Here is a 23,177-nt window from a genome sequence, read left to right on the forward strand (position 1 = left end):
TACTAGTACTCGTAATTATACGGCGCGTGCAAGTGTATCTAATTGACAAAGTGTGCTGTGTCTAGTGACAAATAGTAGGTTCTCGGCAATCTTATTGCGCTTTTTTTCTTTTGCTTGACACAGGTGTACTGCGGCGAAAGTGGCTTGAGCGTTGCGTACTCCATGGATCAAAGCCATAAATTTTATACATGCTGTCATTTGTTATTATCCTTTTCTTTCTAAAAAGAGACAGGGCGTGCAAACACGGACACAAGAAAGAGATCAGGACACCACAAACGCCGACTAACAACTGAAGAGACGCACAACGGCTGAAAAGAAAGAAGGCACGAAAACTTATCTGCGCATGCCCATGCAACCGGCGAACCTATCAATCCGGCACGCGTGGCGGTCTACGTGGAAGATAACTGTTAAGGCATTTGATTTCATCTTTATGCAAGCTAATCGACGGTTGGCTCACGCATGCGCTACCACTATTCTCGATATGCCATGCTTCAATCATCAGACGCGTTTCTTCATTTCTATGCCGGTACAACACTGCGCATTCATCAAATTTTGGCGTGCACTTACAATCTCGGCAATGTAAAGATAGATTAGATGGTGAGCCTCCTGTTAGCGATCTCTTATGTTCCAACAATCTCTGGTTAATGCATCGGCCCGTCTGTCCTACGTAGAAGCGGCCGCAGCTGAAAGCCCTGTCTCTTTTTAGAATGAATACGTACCAACTAGCTCAGCTCTCTGTTATTCTAATCCTTTTCTTTTCGCGGTGGCGTTAGCGTTCTTTTACGGGTGACTTATGGCCGCGCCCATTCAGAAGGATTGCTCAAAATTAGAGTCTCCCGTGCAAATGTTAGTGCACGTTTTCACATGACACAACCGTACTGTGGTGATTTAGTGTTCCGCACGCGATAGTTCAGGTTCACGAAATTTTAGAACCGCTGTCATTTGTTATCATTATACGCCTTCGCTTTGCTGCTTCCGTTCACAATAACAAGTTTTTCTGCGGCTGATATCAATACTGGCATATGTCAAAACATTGCAATCTTTCACGTATACGCGTCTTCAAAAGCGATTCACAAAACGGCGAGCACATATTGAGATTCGCGAGAGAAGCTGTCGTCAAGGGAGCTCGAGCGTTGGCAAATCGAAGTCTTCATGGGGTGGGTTCAGTTTCTTCTGAGGGCATTAACAGTGCCTGTTCTGTGGACCAGACTACAGAATGAACCCTCGTAATTTGTGACAGAAAACCGTCGTCAAGAAAGGTGGGCTGCTTGGGCTACAGAACATTTCTGCACAGTCCACAGCGCGCAAGTTTATTGTGTGGTCCACAGAATAAAACTGCACTCTGTTCTGTGGTCTGGACCACAGAATTGTCACTGCGTATGTTAATAGCTGAATAAAAATTGTTGCACATATGACGGAAATCGTAGAATCTCTGAGCCATGAATGAATTTAAAGACAGCGAATAACATACGGCAACACTGTCCAGGAAATCCTCATTGCGTTTTTTTCCCTTTTCTGCAGCGATGCAAGAGCAAGCTCAACACGCTGGCCGTGTCTGTGATGAACCAGTGGCCGGGGGTGCGGCTGCGTGTCACCGAGGGCTGGGACGAAGAAGGCCACCACGCACCCCACTCGTTGCACTACGAAGGCCGCGCCGTGGATGTGACCACCAGTGACCGCGAGCGCTCCAAGTATGGCATGCTGGCGCGCCTGGCCGTCGAGGCTGGCTTCGACTGGGTCTACTACGAGTCGCGCACCCACATACACCTGTCCGTCAAGTCAGGTAAATCTAACAACTTGATTAGTTGGTGCATGTATAATACTAGAATCGCGGCTCAGGAAAAAACTTCCGATGAGCTCAACAGCGCATTTTATGCTGCATCACATTTCTAGTACTGATCAAGATCCATTCGCCTTGTCGTCTCGGAGGACGTCGTAAGTCAGAAAAGCGTGTCGCCAGGCGAAAAACCTACTTCTGCCTCTAAAATGGGTGCCCCTCACGTTGACGCCACTTTTCACTCACGGTTCGCGAATCGATCCCCGAATGACGCGCGCATAAACACCACACTCTTTGCACCGCCGGCCCTGTTTCGCTGAGTATAAGGCGTGGCTTGCCCGCAGCATATTGGTTTATCATGTGTACTGAACGGTCAAGACGCCGTCGATTCGCCGCTGTCGTATCGCTGCGAGGTCATTTTATCACAGGCATCGATGCCACGGCGAATAATTTTCCATGTTTGACGTGCATCTGGTCACGCTGGTTTTTCTACCACGAAGAAACTCTCCCATATTGCTTTTTCCAGGACCGTTCAGCGTATTGCGAAAATACGTCACTGTTACATTACGTTAAAAATGAGTGAAACATGCTTTCATAATTCAAATACACAAACCTGTAAGCTTGCGTGTAAGCCGATGATAGCCATGATGGTACGTGTTTTTGTACTGCGTAGAATATATTCCAGTGCCGCGGACACGGAGTAAGTAGCTATAAAAAAGATGTGTGCATTATTGTTCCGTTCTTTGACTAGCTAAGCAGTTGAAACATTATTTACCTATGTAATGGCACGCTCGAAATTTTTCGTGATATCGGGAAGTCCATAAAATCCAGAAAGTGATTTTTAGATCCTTAAGTGTCTCAAATTGTAATGTAGTGACACTCAAAAGCTACCTGGGCATTGTATTCGCCGCTTAAACACGTCTGCGCGCTGGAAAAGTCCACGAGGGTGGCCCCAATCGACTGTGCAAGAAGCCGAAAGGAAAATAAAAAAAATATTGCTTTTGCAGCGATTCGCGTGCGCGCGCATCGCCATCAGTGACTGCACGCACTTCTCAACGGCCACAAGCGCTCTCAATGCTTCCTTGGTTTGCTCGTGGGCCCCATGCAACCGGCGGTGGGCATCACCTGGCTTCAATGTCTTCCCCGAAGGAAGTGTTCCCTTTTCATTAATTATAACTAACAGACAAGAACGCGAAGGGCAGTATAGGGGGATGTTATTTCTAGTAATTATAACGTAAAGCGGGAAGAAAGTAAAGTGGTAGAAACAATAATTTGCCCCCGGCAGGGACCGAAGCTGCGACCTTCGAATAACGCATCCGTAGCTCTACCACTGAGCTACGGCGGCGGTCACCCTCCCGTCCACTTTCTGGGGTATATATGTCCATTTAAAACCTAGGAGTGTTAGTCAGCGCGGATAATAGCCATGACGGCGAGTGTGGAGCATTATTTTTCTGCCTGGCTGGCAGCTGAACAATAATACCTCGAATACTACGTGAAGTCATCTAGTCGGCCAGAGCGAGAGCCCCACTATGAATGAACAAAAAAACGGGAATTTTAAGGGTTCGTTTTAGGGGCGAAGCTTCTTATGCCGTGGGTCTGTCCATCCTCCGTTTGTAGCGTTGTAGTAGCCACCTCTAGCTCGTGAGAAGCGCGCGTTCTGGTATGCAGTAGAAGAAGAAGACGACGTTTCAGAAGTAACGCGCCATGAGGCTCGTTAAAGATTTGTTTAGTATCATTGGTGTTTACTTTAAGCATCCGGCCGCCCGGTTCGTGGCCCACCCCTTTTGGGTGAGCGCCATCAAGAAGAGGACATCATCATCATCATCATCTTGGCACGCTTTCTCTTTAGCTCGGAGTCGCCAGATGGAAGACAAGGCTGCGTAATGGAGGGCACGGAAGGCGGCGGCAGCGCGCGCTCGCACACAGAATCCTGAGGTGAGAGCCCGCGAGGCCGAAGCTGCACGTCGACGCCGCGAAGCAGATTCCGCCGTTCGAGCCCGCGAAGCCGAAGCTGCTCGACAAGCTGCACGGCTGCGGCGAGAAGACCCCGCCGTTCGAGCCCGCGAGGCCGATGCTGCTCGACAAGCTGCACGGCTGCGGCGCAAAGACCCCACCGTTCGAACCCGCGAGGCCGAAGCTGCACGGCTGCGGCGCGAATCGGAGCTGCAAAATGTGAAGGACCGTGAAGCGGCGAGGATGCGCGCGTACCGGCAGGCAGGGCCCGAGGCTGTGCGAGCACGTGAAGTGGCTGCAAAACGCATCAGGCGGGCTCTGCCCGAAGGCGCCGACGCGCGCTTCCAGCGGGACTTCCTTGATAACAGTTTCGGCCATAGTTGCGGTGTGTGCAACAGATTGTGGTTCTCAAACAATCTAGTTACAATATCTTCCATCAAGAAGGACCATGCTCGCGCCAATGCCATCGCCGTGCTGCAACGCGAGTTCGCTTCGCCCCACTCATCATCATTCACCACGTGGATATGCTGTGATTTTTTCTTTGCTGTACGCAACATTAATTAGAACTAACAGACAAGAAAGCCAGGGAAGTGTAGGGGGTGTTATTTGTAGTAATAGGGGATGTTCAAAATGTACAGAGCCATCTGTCGACAATCCCATAAGCTCGAACCAGTCGCATATCGCAGCCTTTCAGGTGCAAGCTGCGCGTTCTTTATCTTCGTTCTGCGATGAGTTCCCATTGCTTCATGCGCTGTTCAGGCAACGAGGGGGCCCTGAAATTGCCGGGAACAAGGTAACACTATTTTTAATTGAATTGAACGGGTACCTGAGCGAAGAAAAAGAATGTACCGATGCGAACTTGCTTCGATCGTAAACAAGATTGTCACTGTGCTTTGGTGCAGAAATTTGACCTCATGAAGTTCTTATTTCTCTGTGCAATTTAGTTGCTCGCCTGGAACATTGGATAGACTTGCAGAGCAATATATTACGATATATGTATTTTAAAAGAGACGGCTGACGTCGCACACGCACCAGAGAGCATGATTGATCAACATTAGCTTGTTGGTGTTGGAGATAGACAAAAGCAATAATTTACGTATGTAGCCGTGTGTAGGCAGTGCCGCAGCGGTGCTGCGCGCGTTCGCGGGAAATCAGTTTGCACACCAGAGCCTATTGGCGCAAAGATTCCCACAGGCATCTCTCTGCAAGCTTCGCAAGACAGTGTACGCCGAAGTGCATAGTCCGCATGCCGCGCCTGCCTTTCGCCTTACACCCCGCTATCCCTCCCCTTTCAGGGGCGAAGCTCCTTAGGGTGTGGGTCGTTCCCTCCTCTGTAGTAGTAGTATGTAGCCACCTCGCCCGATCGGCAACGGCGTGAGGACCCTGCCGTACGAGAGTTAAATCACACTAAAAGACATACTTCGCGGGCGATATACTCTAATGAGCTTTCAACTTTTCGTCTTAATGTACATGATAAAGAAATTATTTCTACGAAAAACGCAAAGCACACCTTGAGCAAGGTGTTTGGTTTTGGGACGCTAAATGGGACCATGAGGCGATGCGAAGCCGGAGCACTTGCACGATCGCGTTCCGTTGGCTTTCGTTGGGCATGCTACCGACCTCGCGTCGTGGAACGCGAAGAGGAACGCTGCGCGCGTCGTGTCTTCCCTTTAGCCTTGCCGTTAATTCTCACAGGGCGAGCGGGGAACGCGGTCGCTCTTGGCGCGCTTTCTCTTTCGCTCGGGAGCGGACACTTTCCTTGCATTTCACCGATCACAAAGCGGTGATCATGAAGGGACCACGTAAACCAACAGTACAATAAAAGTTTGATGTTTAATAAATACACGGTGTTTCATACTCTTTATGTGATGTACTGGGCGAATTTCACAGAAGGGTTTCACGGTTTACCGATGATTTCCTCCGGAGCTTCGCCCCAATCATCATCATTCACCCCGTGGATATGCTGTGATTTTTTTCCATCTTCGGTCAGCGTGCGCTACGAACACGGAGCATCAGTTACGGAGCCGTACAGCAGATGGAGCTGTTTGTTCGGTAGATCTAAGGTCCCTATATTTTTAAAGGTAGCGACAACTACACGCGCGCCCTCTCGAGGGGTCCAAGGAGCAGCGATAGCAGACGACGCGCCGCTCGCTCCCGTGCATATTGCGGGCGCCTGAAACCGAACACGGTGCTCGCTTGAACCGTTAAATTATTAATATTTGTGGCCTAAGATGCTCATCAGTTATCAAACTACAGGGCCAATAAATTTAAGGACCACGGAGTACGTTCAATATTGAAATAAAACGCGTGCGTTTCCGAAGCAGGTTCCGAGCGGTTTTCCCACAGTAGCTGTCATGTAGGGCATTTTTTTTTGTTCCTTTGCATATTTTGACATTTCCTTGAGGCCCGTGTACTTAGATTTAGGTGCACGTTAAAGAACCCCAGGTGGTCGAAATTTGCGGAGCCCTACACTACGCTGTCTCTCATAATCATATCGTGGTTTTGGGACGTTAAACCCCAGATATTATTATTATATTTTGACATTGAGCGTAACTTGAAGAACAGGTGGTGTTTGGGTGAGTTAAAAGTGCTTGTTTTCTTGTTCGAATAAAATAGGCAGGTAGTCTGCTAATTTTCTTCCTTGGAAAATTAGCAAAGATTCTTGGTGCGGCATATATGGATTGTTTTTTTTTTTTCCTCCCAGTGTCTTGCAGGATAATATATTTGAACTTCTGAAAAGCATTGTGATCCTCTAGGGAAAACATTACGCGGAATGCTTCAAAGAAGAAGCCTTAATCGATCTCGCACACAGCAGTGCGGGAAAACACGGCAAGGTGTGGCAAAAAACTAATCCCAAAATGATTATTTACCTGTGAGCTTGTAGCGTTGAAGCCACCTCGGTGAGAAAGACGAAGGCAGCTGTATTGGGTTCCGAGCAATTTAATGTTAGAGATACGGTGTGTGTTTCTGTATTGACTACTACGCACAAATCTACGGCATAAGGAATGCCGAAGCAATAATAGCGTTGCTGAGATAATGCTCATGCATATGCACGAATAAAAGCACGCGGGCCAGGCGAAGGACTGATTGAAAGACTGATCGCCGTTAGCTCCCTAGCTCCCACTATCACAAAATCACTTACTTCGCATAGCCGGGTGTTTTCTGTGGGCACAAATTTCTTGCGACTGATTTTGTCGGGCCTTCCTTCAGCATATATTTTTGTCACCACGAGGAACGAAAAAAGTCACAGTTTCGCCGCAACGGCGAAGCAATGAATGCGAAAGCAACAAATTGGAATCTAACGCAAAGAACAAATTGCCAGCGCGTCGCTGGAGCCCAAAGGACGCACGAAAAGAACGCACACAGGACGAGCGCGAACTATCATGCGTCACAGCTCGATACTTGAAGTGCACAGCTAAAACATAAACTAAATGTCGCAGTTGTTACTTATTTCTGTTTGAACAGCGCGCTCCTTTCGCAAACGCGGTCGCTGCAGCGAGCGAAAGACCTGCGTTGGGCTCCTCGCGCCATCTCGCTGGCAATGAAGAAACGCTTACAAACGCCTTCCGTCTCTGACTCCGGCCAGCGGTTAAGGGTGTGTATATATAACGCTCGCCGTTAGCTCCCTAGAGGATCGGCGTTTCGTGGCGTAGTGGCTAGCGCCACGGGCTGCGGAGCGAAAGATCCCTGGTTCGATTCCGCGCTTCGGAAGCAGTTTTCTAAATTGTTTTTCTTTGGGACATTCATATATATATATATATATATATATATATATATATATATATATATAGAGAGAGAGAGAGAGAGAGAGATACGGTGAATGACGGCGATGGGGACGGACAAAAACCAGCCGAGACTGTCCATATAATTGCTATCGCAATAAAAAAATTGGCCGCGTATCTGCGTGCTTCGCTGCAAATGTCGTCTAAAGACGATAGAAGAGGCGCTGCGTGAGATATGGACGCCAAAACGGCATTACGTCGGGAAACATGAGCTGTGTTGCGGGCTGGTAGTCCCGGCGCAGCAGCAGGCAAAGACCGGCGGTGACCAACGCGACCGGCGGGGACGACAGCCAGCCCGAACACGCGGTTTGGCGCGAAGCGCTGAAGCAGAAGAAACGCCCGCACTCAACGAGTACTCTCCACACACTCTTTTATTTACACGTCGCCTGGGTAAAACAGGAATGCCAGAGCGGCGCCCCATGGCATTCGTACAGTGCAATACAGAACCGAAACCGAAACACAACAATGAGCTCGTGCAGAGGGCACGGAGGAAGGCAAGTTTCAGCGAAGTCGCATTTTCAGCGCAGCTTAAGAAACTAGGGTCTTTATAATTACGTATGTATGCATTTTTTATTAAAGGAACACACGATCTAATACTTACCTAGTGATGTTGCGCCTCAGATATGCATGATATTTACTTTTTGATCGACAACGTTCACAAGTATGAACAGCCGTACCAGTCCAAGATGGCTGGCCCTTGGGCAAGTGGTTCAACTTTGGCCGAGTGGCTGAATCGAGTGACGTGCCGACAAACAGAAAGACAGACAGACCAAAATTTCTCCGTTTAAGTATCCCAAGAAAGACTATCGTCTTTAAAAAAGAAAAATCACAGCATATCCTCGGAGTGAATGATGATGAGTGGGCGAAGCTGCGGAGGTTCATCGGTAAACCGTAAATCTTGCGTGAATTCTGCCCAGTACATCATCACCGACGTGAGATCGGGCGCGTTTATACTAAAGGTTCGATGAGTTATGGCGACTTGCAGCTCACTTTAATTTTACATGTACGCTGTGAATTTTCATTGTTTAGAAAACCATTGCTTTAGAAAACATCTGGCGTCTTTCGTTTTGCTCTTAGAAAACATCTGGCGTCTTTCGTTGGTTTATTTCATCAATCAACGGCGTTTTGAACAAAATTTTTATTGTTTAATCATGCACAGGAGAAATCTCACCAGGCACTACCTTGGAGGTAAACAATGGCTGCTAATGGGAATGAGAGACAGAAGAAGTCGGCTTTTAGCTAGCACTTACACTTCTACTTCTACTAACGTTTCCTACTGGAACATGCCAATGGCTGCTAATGGGGAATGAGAGACAGAAGAATTCGGCTTTTAGTTAACGCGCATGCTGCGAATTTTTTATTGTTCAACAACGCACAGGAAAAATCTCCCACCGGCACCACCTTGGAGGTCAAGATCTGGTACTAGCGTTACGACTGGTTACGCACTACTACGACTACGAGGGACGAACGTGTGCCGCCTTAAGGAGCGTCGCCCCTAAAAAGAAACGTTTTCTTTCTGTCCTTCGCGCGGGGAGGCAACCCAAGGCATAGAGACCCGACATACTAGCACGTCGCGCTCCAAACATTAAATTGAAACAAGGAATTCCTGCGTCCACTCAGTTTCAGGTATAAACGCTTCTAGTTTGAAACAGCAGTGCGACCGAGGCGCGTGAAATACTCTTTACATGCTAAAATCGCCCCACTCCACGCTTGAAAACACAGTGATCCGTACCTATCGCCGGCACACCGCTGCCGCCGCTGGACCCTTTGGGCGGGGCGCGAAGGCGAAAAGGTCACGTGTTTCCAACCGACCTATGGCAGGGCGCGGCAGCTGGATCAAGACCCTTCGCTACTTTTGAAAGATAGAGGGGTGACTCCACGTAAGATCGAACAAACGATGGCTGGTCGACCTCTCAAATTTATTTCAAAATTTTATATATTATTGCCTGATGAGTGCAAAGAAGAGATCCGCAATTTGTTATGCCGCCAAAAATTTTTTCGAACCACAGGAAATCAATAATGACGAAGAGGTGGAGTGGAGCGCTCATCCGCTCTGCTGTTTTGGCCAACTTTCGTTATGAATTGCACAAAATATATTAAAGTTAGGTAGCTGAAATTAATTTACCTAAATATGTGCATGTTTGTGCTTCTGCTAAGGTATTTTTAGTTTTTATGTGTAGTGTAGATGTTTTTATAAAAAACCTCAAAGATGGTCCAATCGGCAAAATTTCCTTTACTTTGAAGGTCTTTATCTCAACAAATCCTTGTAGCAGAGCGACAAAAATTCTGCATTACGTTCTTCGCATGCTTATCTACCAAACTGCCATATCTTGTATTTATATAACTTTTCACTGAAGAGATATGATCGGGCTAAGTTCAAGAAAACACCGAACAATGAAAACTTCTGACGACAATTAAAAAAAAACCCCATTTTTTAAATTTCTTAAACTTTGTCCAATTATTCTCCTCCACATCAGCTTTCACAATCATTAAAACATGTTGCATAATGTCGTTTCGCTAAAAGTTACGGCCCCTCCAATAAGACCCTAGGCAAGGAGTGGCAATTCAGACTTCTTGCCCAGCAAGTGTATAAAATGCAGGTAGGTTTGAATTTCTTTTATTAAAAGATCAGCAGTACCAAAAAAGTGTCGACAGCACTGAAGACGTTAATTTTGAAAATATTTGGTCACTGCAGCGGCCACGAGCGCGGGGCTACCGATCAGGCGCGCGCGCACCCGAGGTGCTCGTTTTAAGAGACGGCGCAGTGAGAGCTCGTTTTCGCGTCCTCAGACCGATTGAGTTCGAAACAGCAACACCTCTCGGGTGACTTGAACGCACGTGCAGCGGTAGTCGCAGTGATCTGGTTAATTGCGTCGATTTCTTTTTCAGGGGGCATAAGAATGTCATCGTTAAACTGTGCGTTCCGTGAAGATCTTTCATTGCAGTGGTAGCAATAGCACGCGTAGCAAAAGTAGTCCGTCTCACTGACAGTCACTGATCTTTCGGGCGTTAAACGTTGCTTCAAAGCATTTATGTCTAGGTCGGTAACTCTGCGAAATTTTGGCCTCTTTGCAATAATTAAAGGAGTACTGACACGATTTTGAGACATCGCAAAAGGGACATATTTTGCTTCGTTGGTGTACAATGTCGACGCTGTCCACACACTGGAGTCGGAGAACACGTATAAATATTTTAATTTGACTTTGAAGTTTTCGTCGCTGAGCATTTGCAAGCCAGCCACACTGCAAGGACATTATCCCGACGAGCCAAGACAGTTCCTCCGAGTTCGCGAGTTCTGCGTCCTGCATGCCGCCTAAATCGTAGAAATCACTGTCAGGTCACTGGACGACAATTCACTCATCGTTGTCTATTGCACCACGAGCAGATGACGGATTTCCCGCTAGTACGTCGCGAATTTCTGTATCTCCGTGACGTCACACTGCTATGAAACGACACTGAGAAGCCACCCCCTCGATATCGAAACCGAAAGTGTCTTTTTAAGGTGGCGCTAATTAAAATTTATAGGATGCATTCCCAGGCACCACAATAGTCGTTTTAGGTTTCTCGACACCAGCATTTTTATTTAGAGCAACAATCCGATTGTTTTAAAAATTCGTGTCAGTACTCCTTTAAGCTTCTTGTGCTTCGAAAGGTATTCTCCACAATAGACTCATTCAGAGCTATACTTTCTCGTCATGAGACGCACAGGAGGAGTAGAGTAAGAGCAAAGCACAAGAACTATCCGCGCCGAATGAAGTGTGAACAGCGCTCTGAACGCGCGGCTAGTTCAGGCCGTCTGCTGCCGACATCTAAGATAGGCAAGCGCAACCGGTTACCGATAGTTTTGCTTTTCTTTCCTTTGACAATCCATATTTTGCTTTGCCACTGGAGCGCCACGTTCATGCTTTCCACTGATCGCAACTGGCGCAGCGCAGTTTCTGTGGCAGCAGCGTGCGTGAAGCGAGCGCTCATAGCTCCCTTATTGGCCTCGAGATCTTGGAGTGGCGCCCTCTCGTGTGTGACGCCAGAGCGGGTACTCCGCTCTCAACCGCGCTGCAGCAGCTGCTGCTGCTGTTATGCGGATCGTCTGCTTCAGGCGGGTACTTTGTCGAACGAACAGCCTCGCGACGGTCAACTAACGCCTACAACGAATGTTTTCAAGTGTAATCTTGAACTTGCTTTAGTTGCGGTCCAATCGACAGGGCCAAGAAATCCCCCGGATGGCCGACGAGTGCGCCGATGCCACCGACCGTATTGCTGGTAAGAAAGTGAAACCACGTGTGAGTGTTCTGGCTCGTTGTCGTGTTTACGATACTGATTAGTTTGGGTGTTTCTTTCGATATTTCAGTAAGCGTGCCGTTCTCTAGCATCTACAAGTATGTAGATAAGCTTGTGAAAGGTCGCGGTGCCTCATCGAGGGCGAGGCGGTGTACGACGCAGGCCACGTTGTTGAATGCGCGGTCGAGGCCGTCAACGGAGATCGCATCACCATCGCAGCTCTCGTCCTGCAAACAAGTGCGCAAGTGCCACCTTGTTGCACACCCCCCTGCCGATGCCCATGATCGCAGTTTGTCCCGTAATGTTGGTTCAGTGAGAACGATATTACGTCGTAGTTCATATTATTGTTACCGGACAGGGCCGTCGCATGGCTATTAGAACATAACAAATAGTTAATCGCTGATTATACCACGCACAGGGCCACAGAGATTAACGTGGCAAAGGCAAGCTGGGTCCAGTTTCACGCCACGCAGCCTAACGAAAAACTTGAAGAGCTCCGCTTTTAAAAAAGTGTCTGCACTGCCTCAGGTGAAAACCTTTAGAGAATGTGAACTCCACAGCAGCAACAGGTTTCGCTTATGACTTTATGATAAGCAGTCCGCTAGGCGCGCGCTTGCCTTTAAAAGTAAAATACGTTATGTGCACCATCCAAATGCAGCCGTAGTCTCAGATATCCTGTGCCGCTCAGCTGAGCTCACTAGCCGCGCTTACGTGCGAGGCGATTCGAAGGCCGCGTCGTCGGCTCCTTGTCTAGGGGCCTTCGCGGCAGGTTGTGGGACGGCACCGCACCTGGTGTAAGTCGCCTATGCTTATAGCCTGCGTGCAATAAACGGCTTAAGTATTCGCGAGGGGCTTAAACACGGTCACAAGCTTACCTAAAAGTGGCGCGTACGGTGGGTAGCAGAAGTCACTGTCCGCGAAGTGCTTGGTGCACACGGTCGATGAAGGCGTGGGGCGCATTCCATTCTGAGCTTGACATCCACTCCTTCTTCAGCTTCGGGTCCTTAGGGTAGTTGTGAAAGCTAACGCCTTTTTCACGAGCGGACGAAGTACACTGAGGCACAGAGCAGTACTTCACCATTGCGCAGCACTCGCTGCGGCGACAAGCGGCCGCAGTTCTAAAAAACAAAGAGCTGTAGTTCTAAATGAACGTTAAAAGCAGTCCCACGGTTCTTGGAACAGCGTCAGTAGCCACCGTACGCAAGATAACCGATTGAACTGCTTTTTTTGTTGAGATTTACCGCAACGGTGGTTTCAACACGGCGCTGGGCCTACGTAGCAGACGAAAGCGCGCGAATCCCCGCTCTGACGTCATACAGGCGCCGTTCGCAGCGCCGCCATCGGTCGCACACCAGGCCAATAGAGTTTTCATCTTGCTTCCATCTCCGCCGTGTTATCAGCGCCTAGCTGAGATGCGAACAGAGGGCGGATAGAATAGCGAAGCTCCAGTGCACGTGCGTTCAAGTCACCCGAGAGGTGTTGCTGTTTCGAACTCAATCGGTCTGAGGACGCGAGAACGAGCTCTCACTGCGCCGTCTCTTACAACGAGCATCCCGGGCGCGCGCGCCTACTCGGTAGCTCCGCGCTCGTGGCCGCTGCAGTGACCAAATAATTTCAAAATTAACGTCTTCAGTGCTGTCGACACTTTTTGTGGTACTGCTGGTCTTTTAATAACAAGAAATTCAATCCTACCTGCATTTTATACACTTGCTGGGCAAGAAGTCTGAATTGCCGCTCCTTGCCTAAGGGTCTTATTGGAGGGGCCGTAACTTTTAGCGAAACGACATTATGCAACATGTTTTAATGATTGTGAAAGCTGATGTGGAGGAGAATAATTGGACAAAGTTTAAGAAATTTAAAAAATGGCGTTTTTTTTTAATTGTCGTCAGAAGTTTTCATTGTTCGGTGTTTTCTTGAAATTAGCCCGATCATATCTCTTTAGTGAAAAGTATATAAATACAAGATTTGGCAGTTTGGTAGATAAGCATGCGAAGAAATAATGCAGAATTTTTGTTGCTCTGCTACAAGGCGTTTTTGAGATAAAGACCTTCAAAGTAAAGGAAATTTTGCCGATTGGGCCATTTTTGAGGTTTTTTATAAAAACATCTACACTACACATAAAAACTAAAAATACCTGAGCAGGAGCAAAAATTGCATATTTAGGTAAATAAATTTCAGCTACCTAACTTTAATATATTTTGTGCAATTCATAACGAAAGTTGGCCAAAACAGCAGAGCGGATGAGCGCTCCACTCCACCTCTTCGTCATTATGATTTCCTGTGGTTCGAAAAAATTTTTGGCGGCAAAACAAATTGCGGATCTCTTCTTTCCACTCATCAGGCAATAATATATAAATTTTGAAATAAATTTGAGAGGTCGACCAGCCATCGTTTGTTCGATCTTACGTGGAATCACCCAGAGGGACTTTAGGTAGATCTAGAGCCGAGTTGCGCATAAGTCTGGCTAGCAACCACAGCTATGCGGTGATGTCGCACTCCGTTTTTGCAGGCGACATGCCTACCGTGTCGCCGATTAACATGTCTGGTACGAATACCGGCAATAAACATTGACTGTCGATGAGTAGTGTTAATTCAGCTCGCTGAGCGGCGGCGTCGAAAAATAGAGAAGTGGCCCGAGCATCAGCTTCTCCGCAATGCATGGTTGCTAGTGGCGTTTGGAAGACAGATGCGCAACTCTGCTACCTAAAGTTAACATACACAGTAACTCTAGGTAGATCACCGCCCTCATTTTTCCGCTGATCGCGGGCTTTCGCGCGCCTCCGTGCATAACGACGCAGGCACGGTTACCCTTATGAAAATGTGAGACGAGTTCAGAAATAAAGTCTACTGACTTCTGACATCAAACATTTCACTCTCTAATGTGTCCCTTTCGAATTTTGTAATATACTCGAAGCGTCATTCAAAATGATATTATCACCGTCAATCTGGTGTGTCCTTATGAGTGACTTTCTTGAGAGCATGAAATATCCTGTTTGCAATGATCCTCGGCCAAGCTTGTGCTTCGTGGCTAATGCTATTGATAAGATTCCTGAAACAGAATTATTACTATGCATGACAACACTTATGATACGTCCATGGATGATAGTACGGGATCACATATTAGTTGTTCCTGACCATGTGTTTGCTAGTTGATACATACGCAGCCAAGCATTATACAAAGTGCGTGCATGCACCTTATACACACTTGTGCTGTACAAAGACATTTCTGAACAAAAGAAAATGAATAAAAAGATTTATTGACTGGAAAACATGCCGAGGTTAAATGAAAGGAAAGCATGGTGGTTATATCTTCCTTTCATTGAATCTCTCTGCTTAACATTGGTAGATTGCTTTTCATGTGCTGGGTCCTTGTAGGCAGTCCATGTATGTGTATCCATGCATGTGTATCCTGCACGAAAGATCGCAGTAAAACTATTAGTTGCAAAAAAAACTTTATTTTACGCACCATGCAGCTTAGAACGCTTAGATGTACTGCCGGTCAGCTACGCTGCTCAGGTAGATGACGTAAAAACACTTTTGTGAAGTTAGAGTAGGTCAAAATTATGTCTTCTATCACATTTCCAATCGAAACTATCAGCAAATCCTGTAAGAAAACAGGTAGCAACAAGCACGGAAGGCCAAGTCCACCAACAAGTATACACGTGATGCAGTTACGGCTAGGTCTTGTTTCTTTGGTCTCGGAATTTCTACAAAAAAGTGCAATAGGTTCACGAGTATGAGCAACTTGTCCAAGCTTTTAGTAAAGATTGAAACAAATGCCTACCATACAATATAGATTTGTCCAGGGTTGCAGGTAGAACGCTCGCATCTTCTGCAAGCCGTCATCTGCTTCAGTGCCGTGAACATGTGAGATAAGCGGGCACATATGTAAATGATACCAGAAAACATTCATGAGTTGGCACACCACACAGACCTTACAGCATACACGCAATACACACAATGTATTCAGGAACGTCTGTGCTGATATATCAGCGAGGGCCTAAATGATGGACTCAGATTGCACTAAAAACAGGTATCACCGGAGCGACGGCTTACTTCAGACACCTGTAATGGTGCCATTGCCAGCCAAACTTTCAGAAACTTATGAACTTAGTGAACACTATGTGCGGAGAACGCAGATTGCCAAGTAGCTCAATTAAATTACGAAATTTACATCAGCACTGCTACACAATATAAATGCACAAATTGATAACATGAATATGTGTGGCCCATATGCGCACTCCATAATGCCGAGCTCTACATATTTTATTATATAATGAATTTGAGCCATTCAGGAATGTAATACTAGCCGTCTTTAAGCCAATCGACGCTTGGAGTATCGATTTGAATTTGTAGTGCTGCAAGCCATAAAAAAAACAGCATTGCCAGCCTTCTGTAAACCTCTACAGACATAATGACATACGAGAAGTCAGATCTTTCCCCCTAATAATTATTTTATAAAATTAAGGTAGCACTCTCACATAGATTGCTACATAAGAGCATTTTTTTCGGTTTCATTCTGCCTTAAAAATACTCACAAAAGAAACATGAACTTTAGATGAGCACATAATTGAGGTGTTTTTTGCCACCCCAGCAGAGTGCAGACAAAAATATTGTGAATAAAAAGCTCTTGGAACATTGCTGCTTAACCATAGAAAGAACTTCTGTTAATATGAACCAGTGCGCTTCAGGAAACAACTACAACGACGAGACAAGAATTTCACGCCATTTCTCTCAAACACAAATATCGCGACAAAGGGCTGCTTGCCAAACCCAACTAACTGGTATATTTGTCAAGAATTGATAATAATAAACATCTTGGTGCTACTTCAAATTATGTACACTTGGTGTAAGTACCAGAACATAACGTAATTCACTGACATATATTATCTAGTCAGTTCACTCGGATTGAGCTCGTTTCTCGAAGCAACGACCTTGTACAGTCAGATTAAAATTATAACCATAGTGCAACTAACTTCGGCCAAAAACGAGCGCGGTGCGTAGTCGCAGATACAGCCACAAACACACGGTACTGAAGAACACCGCGCGCATGTGTAGCCGCAGCGTGTTTTTATGTCTGCCTCCGCGCATACTAAATGTCAATTATTACTGAGTTTCCTGGAGGGTTACTTACTTCATTTGTACCTGCATAATGAGAAGGTTAGGCGATGTACGGTGTGTTTAAATCAGTCCCATTTCCAAATTGTTAACCCGTTGTACAAGTAGCGTCAGGCGATGGTCTTGTGCAGTGTACAGTTGTAGCGGATTTCAATAACTTCGGACGAGGCTAAGAAGTTTATTTACAGAATAACAACTGCGATACAAGAAATCTCGCAAATGATTTTTCTTTCAATTTACGATCGCTTCTGATCGGCGGAACCCAAGAACGAGCCACTTACTCTCTCTCCTCGGTCCAGTCTCCGGAAAAGGGTCGCGCTCCCAAGTAATGCAGAAACTGTTTTTCTTCTCCAACCTCATCTCCCCTCCGGTCCCCTGCGCCCACAAGGGCAGCGCGAATGTGGCCCTCCCGATGACACGTACATCGCGCAGGCGTTCCCATTTGAGCCATCTGAGCCGTTCCCCTTTGAACCTAGGTCCCGGGTAGAGAAGTGGCAGCGGCGCTTTTGCAGGCCCCCTCCACTCTCCCACCCTCGCAGCAGCGGGAAGCGGAAGCGCCGAGCGACAGGCAGTCTTGGAATGGAAAAAAACATCCAAGGAAGAAGAGCTCCACAGAAGCGGAGTATCGCGAAAAGCAACGCGCCTTCATCTGTCCGTTGCAGTCGTAGTGAACACACATGGTGAACGCTTCGTGCAACCGTATAAGTGCACAAAAAGTAACAGAGCATAGCGTGAAATATACCTGCCTTTCATCCTTCATCTGGTCATCATCGCCGCAGAGTGAACAGGCCGCGCAGACGATCACACTCCGTTCCTGCGTAAAGTCGTCATGTAATGAAGCAAGCTGGCGGTGTAATTCAGAAACATTCTAGCACTTACTAAAGTCAGGCATCCACGGTGCACCTCTCAGCTTTACAGTCCACAATGTACACTCGGTGACAGTCTTGTGAAAAGGCACGTCCGCACTGGCTGTCAATCACAGCACTAGGACCGTTCATCGTCTTGGAAGGTACACTTGCTATGAATCACGCAACCAACGTGCATAATCAATAAACGTCGTAACGAAGCATTGCAGAACACACCATGGCAGACACACAGAAACCACGTCGCCGCGCGCCCGCAAACAATTTAAGCCCGCAAGTACTAGAAGACCTGTTGCTACTGCTTGCTTACACTGAAAGAAGTGCATAGGTGGCAGTAGTGTCGTGTTACTATACATAAAATGATAGTGCATTTATGGCTTTGGACACTCGTATATGCATTTTGGCAATGTCTTATGGCTGTTTTTATTTCGTCATAAAACTATACATTTTGTTTTTAAGCAAATGAGAGGAAGTTAGAAACGGCCAGTTTTTCAAACGCGCATCCAGGACCCAGACGACGGTCACCTCTGAGTTTTACCTTCTTGTGAGTACAATCTCAAAAGCAATGCTTTTTTGTTTCATAGTTATTGGCCTGTCCCGTGGATAGAAAAGAGGTACAGACTCTCATGGGAGGCGGAAATGGGTTAGGTGTGGTAGGCGACACCCAACGTCGCAGACAGAGGAGATGAATGGGGCAAGCAAGAGAGGAGTTGATGCCGTGGAGAACGGAAGAGAGCCGTGCTGAAGAGACATTGCGAGCGGTGGTGCGGCGGAGGAGAATGTGCGCCACGTTGCGCCCACTCAAACACTGTGTGTCGGCTGCGTCTAAGTAGCGTTGCAAGATCGAGAAGAGACAGTATTTTGAGGTTGGGAAAAGCGCTTGTCCAGCGTATCTTTGCAGCCCAATTTGCCAACATTTTCTTTTGGACGTACATTTAAGTACACCAATGAATACGGACCACGCATAAGAATATTCTCTAATTTGTGTCACAACATTAACGAACCATTTTTTTTTCTGTACGTCGCCCAATGCCCACAGTTAGTTGGGCTTCCAATCCTCCCCACTCCCCCCCCCCAAAAAAAAAACCTCTCAAAACCTCCAAAACCAACTACTCCCGTAATTTGTACAGGACAAACGGGAAACACGGGCATCTGAGCGAGTGTTCTGTTCATATTTGCCTATGCTATCGACGCATGCATTTTAAACATTAGGACATGTTTAATTCTATATATACGGCAAGTAAAACAATGAACCTTGCTGCGGTCGCCAGGAATTATTTATTCGCCTTTCGGGCAGGGTTTAGAGTTATTGTGGTTTGCTAACTTTTATTTATTTCACACGGTGTGAGATATATAAAATATTTATGCATTCTACTGAAGCACGATATTTGTGTTTATGAAACATAAATTGCTTATTGCGTGTAGTTGCTGAAAGACAGAAAGGCGAGCGTGTGGATTGTGATAAATAGATTATACAGAGGCAACTAAGGCTCGTTGACTTTTTTGTTGTGATGCGTTTTGACATTAGGAAGGGCAACTAAAAGTCTAAGTACTTCAGTCACCAGAAATTAAACTGCACATGGTCATTTGACTCTCTGATGTACACTTAATGTTAAATGACATTAGGCACTGCATGTTTAATGTCTGTCTAACGACTCATAAGGAGCGCGTGGTGACATTAGAACAACGTGGTGTAGATATATGACGAATGTATAAAACGGCAGTGGGAAAAACAATGGAGATGGTATTGCAGTGCAAGGTTATCTTGGAAGTTTGACATTCACACTTCCGCTGCAACGAGCAGGTTTCTAGAACGCCTACCTCAGATCGGAAGCGCGCCTACCACAGTTCGGCTTTGCGAAGCGGTGCGTATCTTGCAGATGCCGCCTGGATGAGATTTTGAGCGCGCAGATGTTGAGTTCTCGTCGATTTGTGGCAGCACAGTGAGGTCGGCTGACCTTTCGGCGCGGAAGGACGAAAGAAACAGCCGCATTTTCTTAGTCTGAAAGCTTCGCCAACGACTGCGGCTCCGCCTCTCCGTGGGGTCTCTTATGGAGACGCTAGAAGACGTTTCCGCGACGGCGCCAGTTAATTTCCTTTCCCTTTTATCCTCTACTAGCTTCAACACTAGCTAAGCAGGGAAGGTGTTTGAGGTTCAAATCGGCGCCGCTCGACGACTCGAGTGCACGATGGCAGCGCGAAAGAAGAGCCGTTGTCCTGTGAAGAGACGCTTTATTGCCACGCTCAGGCGTCTACACGGGTCCAAGCCCGAACCTCCGCTCTCTTCTCACATCCACAACGTCCTCTCTTCAACTCTCGGATAGACAAAGAGTCCCCCAACAAACCTATCACAATTGGGGGTTAGCATCACCAAAACCAATGGCACAAACACTTTCATGACAGACACGGCATCGGTAAAACGTACGACACAATCTACAACACGCGAGAGGATAGGTTCACTGCGCAACACGTGTCATCTCACTATCCCCTACGTTAATAGCCTGAGCACGCCCCTGACGTCCGCCGGCGCCGAAGGCCCGGCTCGAGCTCAACCTGCCCGCGCACCAACGTCTCTTTCAAGAAGCCGCCACAAAAGCGGCGAGAATATTTCCAGGGGTGCTATGCAGGATGACCCGAGCTTCTCGGGCACACGAATGACATAATGCAGCGCTAAAAACACACACACCACAAAGTAAGGAACACAAACCGACGGGACAGGCGCTACTCACAACTTTAATGAAGACTACAAGATTGTGGCACATATATACACATCCCAATGCGCAAACGCAACGTCACAAACCATAGGGGGCGTATCATATCAAAGATTTGGAAAAATTGTGTTCCGCATTGTACAGGAAGACTGACGTCTGACTGACGCAATCATCATTCTTCTCTTTGATGTAGAAAGCCTCGAGAAGTTCACGCGCCGTTTTATCATGGCTTCTGCCCAGAATGCTCACATCATTAAATCTTGGCACAGAAGAGCAGGTCTTACAATGCGCCGAAAGGTGCGCAGTGAAATCCTTCTTTAGATTGTTTGCGTGTTCCCTCATGCGGTCATTAACACATCTGCCCGTTTGTCCCACATAGGACTTCCCACAAGTGAGTAGCGCCTATCCCGTCGGTTTGTGTTCCTTACTTTGTGGTGTGTGTGTTTTTAGCGCTGCGTTATGTCATTCAGCAAGCACCAACTAGCCCAACAACACGTTCTTCGGGCACACGAGTTTGCTCCGAACTCGCATTACGGCGGTCATGACAGGAAGACAGTGCGGAGCACGCGATAGCAGCGTTGATAAAAAAAAGCCGCACCTCCCCGAAGGGGCCCGTGAGGAAATGCGAATGCATTTGGGTGCACCCGATGAGTGTGCGATTAATTCATGAAGAGAGACGAGAGTGTGCACGTAAGCGTTATTTATTCATACGTCAGCACCTCTTCGTGCTATCGTTGTACCTGACTGCCCCAATCACCGCCTTGTGGTCGCTGAAGTGCACGGTCAAAGGGTCTTCGAGAAGCATACGCGCGGCACAGTTTCGCGTAAAGACCAGATCAATGCAACTCCCGTGGATGGTAGTGGGGCACGTGTTGTCGGAGGCGGCAGAAAGACAATTCATAGAGTGCTTGGTCTGCATGTACTCCATCATCCACTCGCCACTCTTCCTGCGCACGTCATCGTTGAAGTCGCCGACCAAGACAATGGGATCAGAGGATTTGGAGCGCACACGCACACTTTCCATAGCCGCGTCCAGCTTCGCGTCAACGGCGTGCCGAGCGAGGTTGGGCGCGAGGTACACGGTCACCACAAAGACTCCGTCTCCGGTGTAGGCAAGGGCGTACAAGTCCTTGTACGGAGACGCGTCTCGAACGGGCGACGTGGCAACGGCGTGCGATATCAGTCCCCGTACTCGCATCGCGGATGCGAGCGCCCTCACCGGGTACACTCCTCCTCTTCGTTAGCCTCCGCTGCTCCGCGATGCGAGCGCCATCACACGCCCACGCGCTCCCCCTCCCCCTTACCCTCCGCCGCTCACCACCTGCTCCGGTTGCTAGGCGCGACGCAGCTGTTGCTATGGGCGAGGAGGAGTCCGCGCGGAGAGATCTGTGCGCACGCCGACCAGGGACGCACGACAACCCCCGACTATGAAATGCATTCGTATTTAAAACAGCTACAAGAACGAACACGCCGTCACATACGCATATGCGGCACTTGCAGCGGTTTTCAAAGGAAAGGCCACGTGTGTACGCGTCAGCGCCGCCCCTCAGTCAGCATTTGGCAGTGTAGCGACGTGATCGTGATTGTCGCGCTATCTTTTTGCCAACTGATCATCGCGCCTCCCATGAGCGTGTTCGTGGGCGTTTGTCCTCTTTCCGAGAATTCTTTCGTTCCACCTGCAGCATGGAAATTTCCACTCTCGAAGGCGACAAGGGCGCACACGCAGCACTCTGGTGCAGCTCGTTTCGCGTCTCTGGAATATTAAGATAAATAAATGTACAGGTTACTGCTATACCTACACAACACGTCTGAAGATTTTTCTGTAGTAACAAATCGGTAGAAACAATGTCTCCACTAACAAGTAAATAATAACATTTCTCGCCGCAAATCCCGCCAGGGGCCTTGCTTCGTGGCTGTGAGTGGTACATCGGGAGCGCGGTGAAGTTGAATGCGAGACATCGTAGCCACGTGATGATATAACCTTTAGTTCTTCGTGCGTGTGTGCATGGTCTGTGCGATTAAGCTGATAGATTAATCGTGCCGCTCGCTGGCGTTGCGCCGTGAGTACTGCTCCTCCGCAAGTGCAAACGCGGTGGGCGGACCCGATCTTCGCCGCGGGCGTCTGTCAATCAAATTGATTGACGTGCGAACTCGGGCACAAACTCGTTCATTGTGAAAAGGCCCCAGTTCAACTCGAGGTTGTCATAGTGCCTATCAAGTGTTTCATGCAGTGGACGCTACTCAGCATCTTCTTTGCATATAAAATAATTTGGTCAGCTGGCAATACTTGTGCAAGGCTGGGGCCATCGGAGGAGCTTGTGGTCACCTAGCTTCTTCGAGCTTATTACGTGGCTCGCCTCAGTATGCTTGGCCTGCTTCAGAGTAATGACCGTGTCAGTTCGGTCTCAATATTCGTGCGTTTGATGGCAGTGAATAGCTTTGGCAGTGAACGTGGCAGTGAATAGCTTTGTCTTAAGTCGTAATGTTTTAATTAGCACGGTATTAATTAATCAGATTTCATTATCAAGGTCCTCATTAGCACGAATGTACTTAACATAGTACTAATTAAAATGATCATAACTACCGCGTGCTTGACGAGAAAGTACCTAATTACCTTGGTTTGAATGAGCGTGCTCCTATTTAGCGTCGTGTTAATTAGCATGACCCTAATTAGCTCGGTCTTAACTAACATGAT

General features: G+C 47.5%; 1 protein-coding gene across 2 annotated transcripts in view; it reads left to right on the forward strand.

Moving 5' to 3' along the window:
• LOC119394554 (indian hedgehog protein) overlaps positions 1 to 23,177 on the forward strand; it is a 349,717-nt gene that overhangs the window by 294,946 nt on the left and 31,594 nt on the right. For both annotated transcript variants that reach the window (XM_049415828.1, XM_037661875.2), the window contains exon 2: positions 1,522 to 1,783. In XM_049415828.1, the coding sequence (XP_049271785.1) occupies positions 1,522 to 1,783 (262 nt within the window). The remainder of the gene's footprint in view (positions 1 to 1,521; positions 1,784 to 23,177) is intronic.

Source organism: Rhipicephalus sanguineus, chromosome 5 (assembly GCF_013339695.2).
Source record: "Rhipicephalus sanguineus isolate Rsan-2018 chromosome 5, BIME_Rsan_1.4, whole genome shotgun sequence".
Lineage (NCBI taxonomy): Eukaryota > Metazoa > Arthropoda > Arachnida > Ixodida > Ixodidae > Rhipicephalus > Rhipicephalus sanguineus.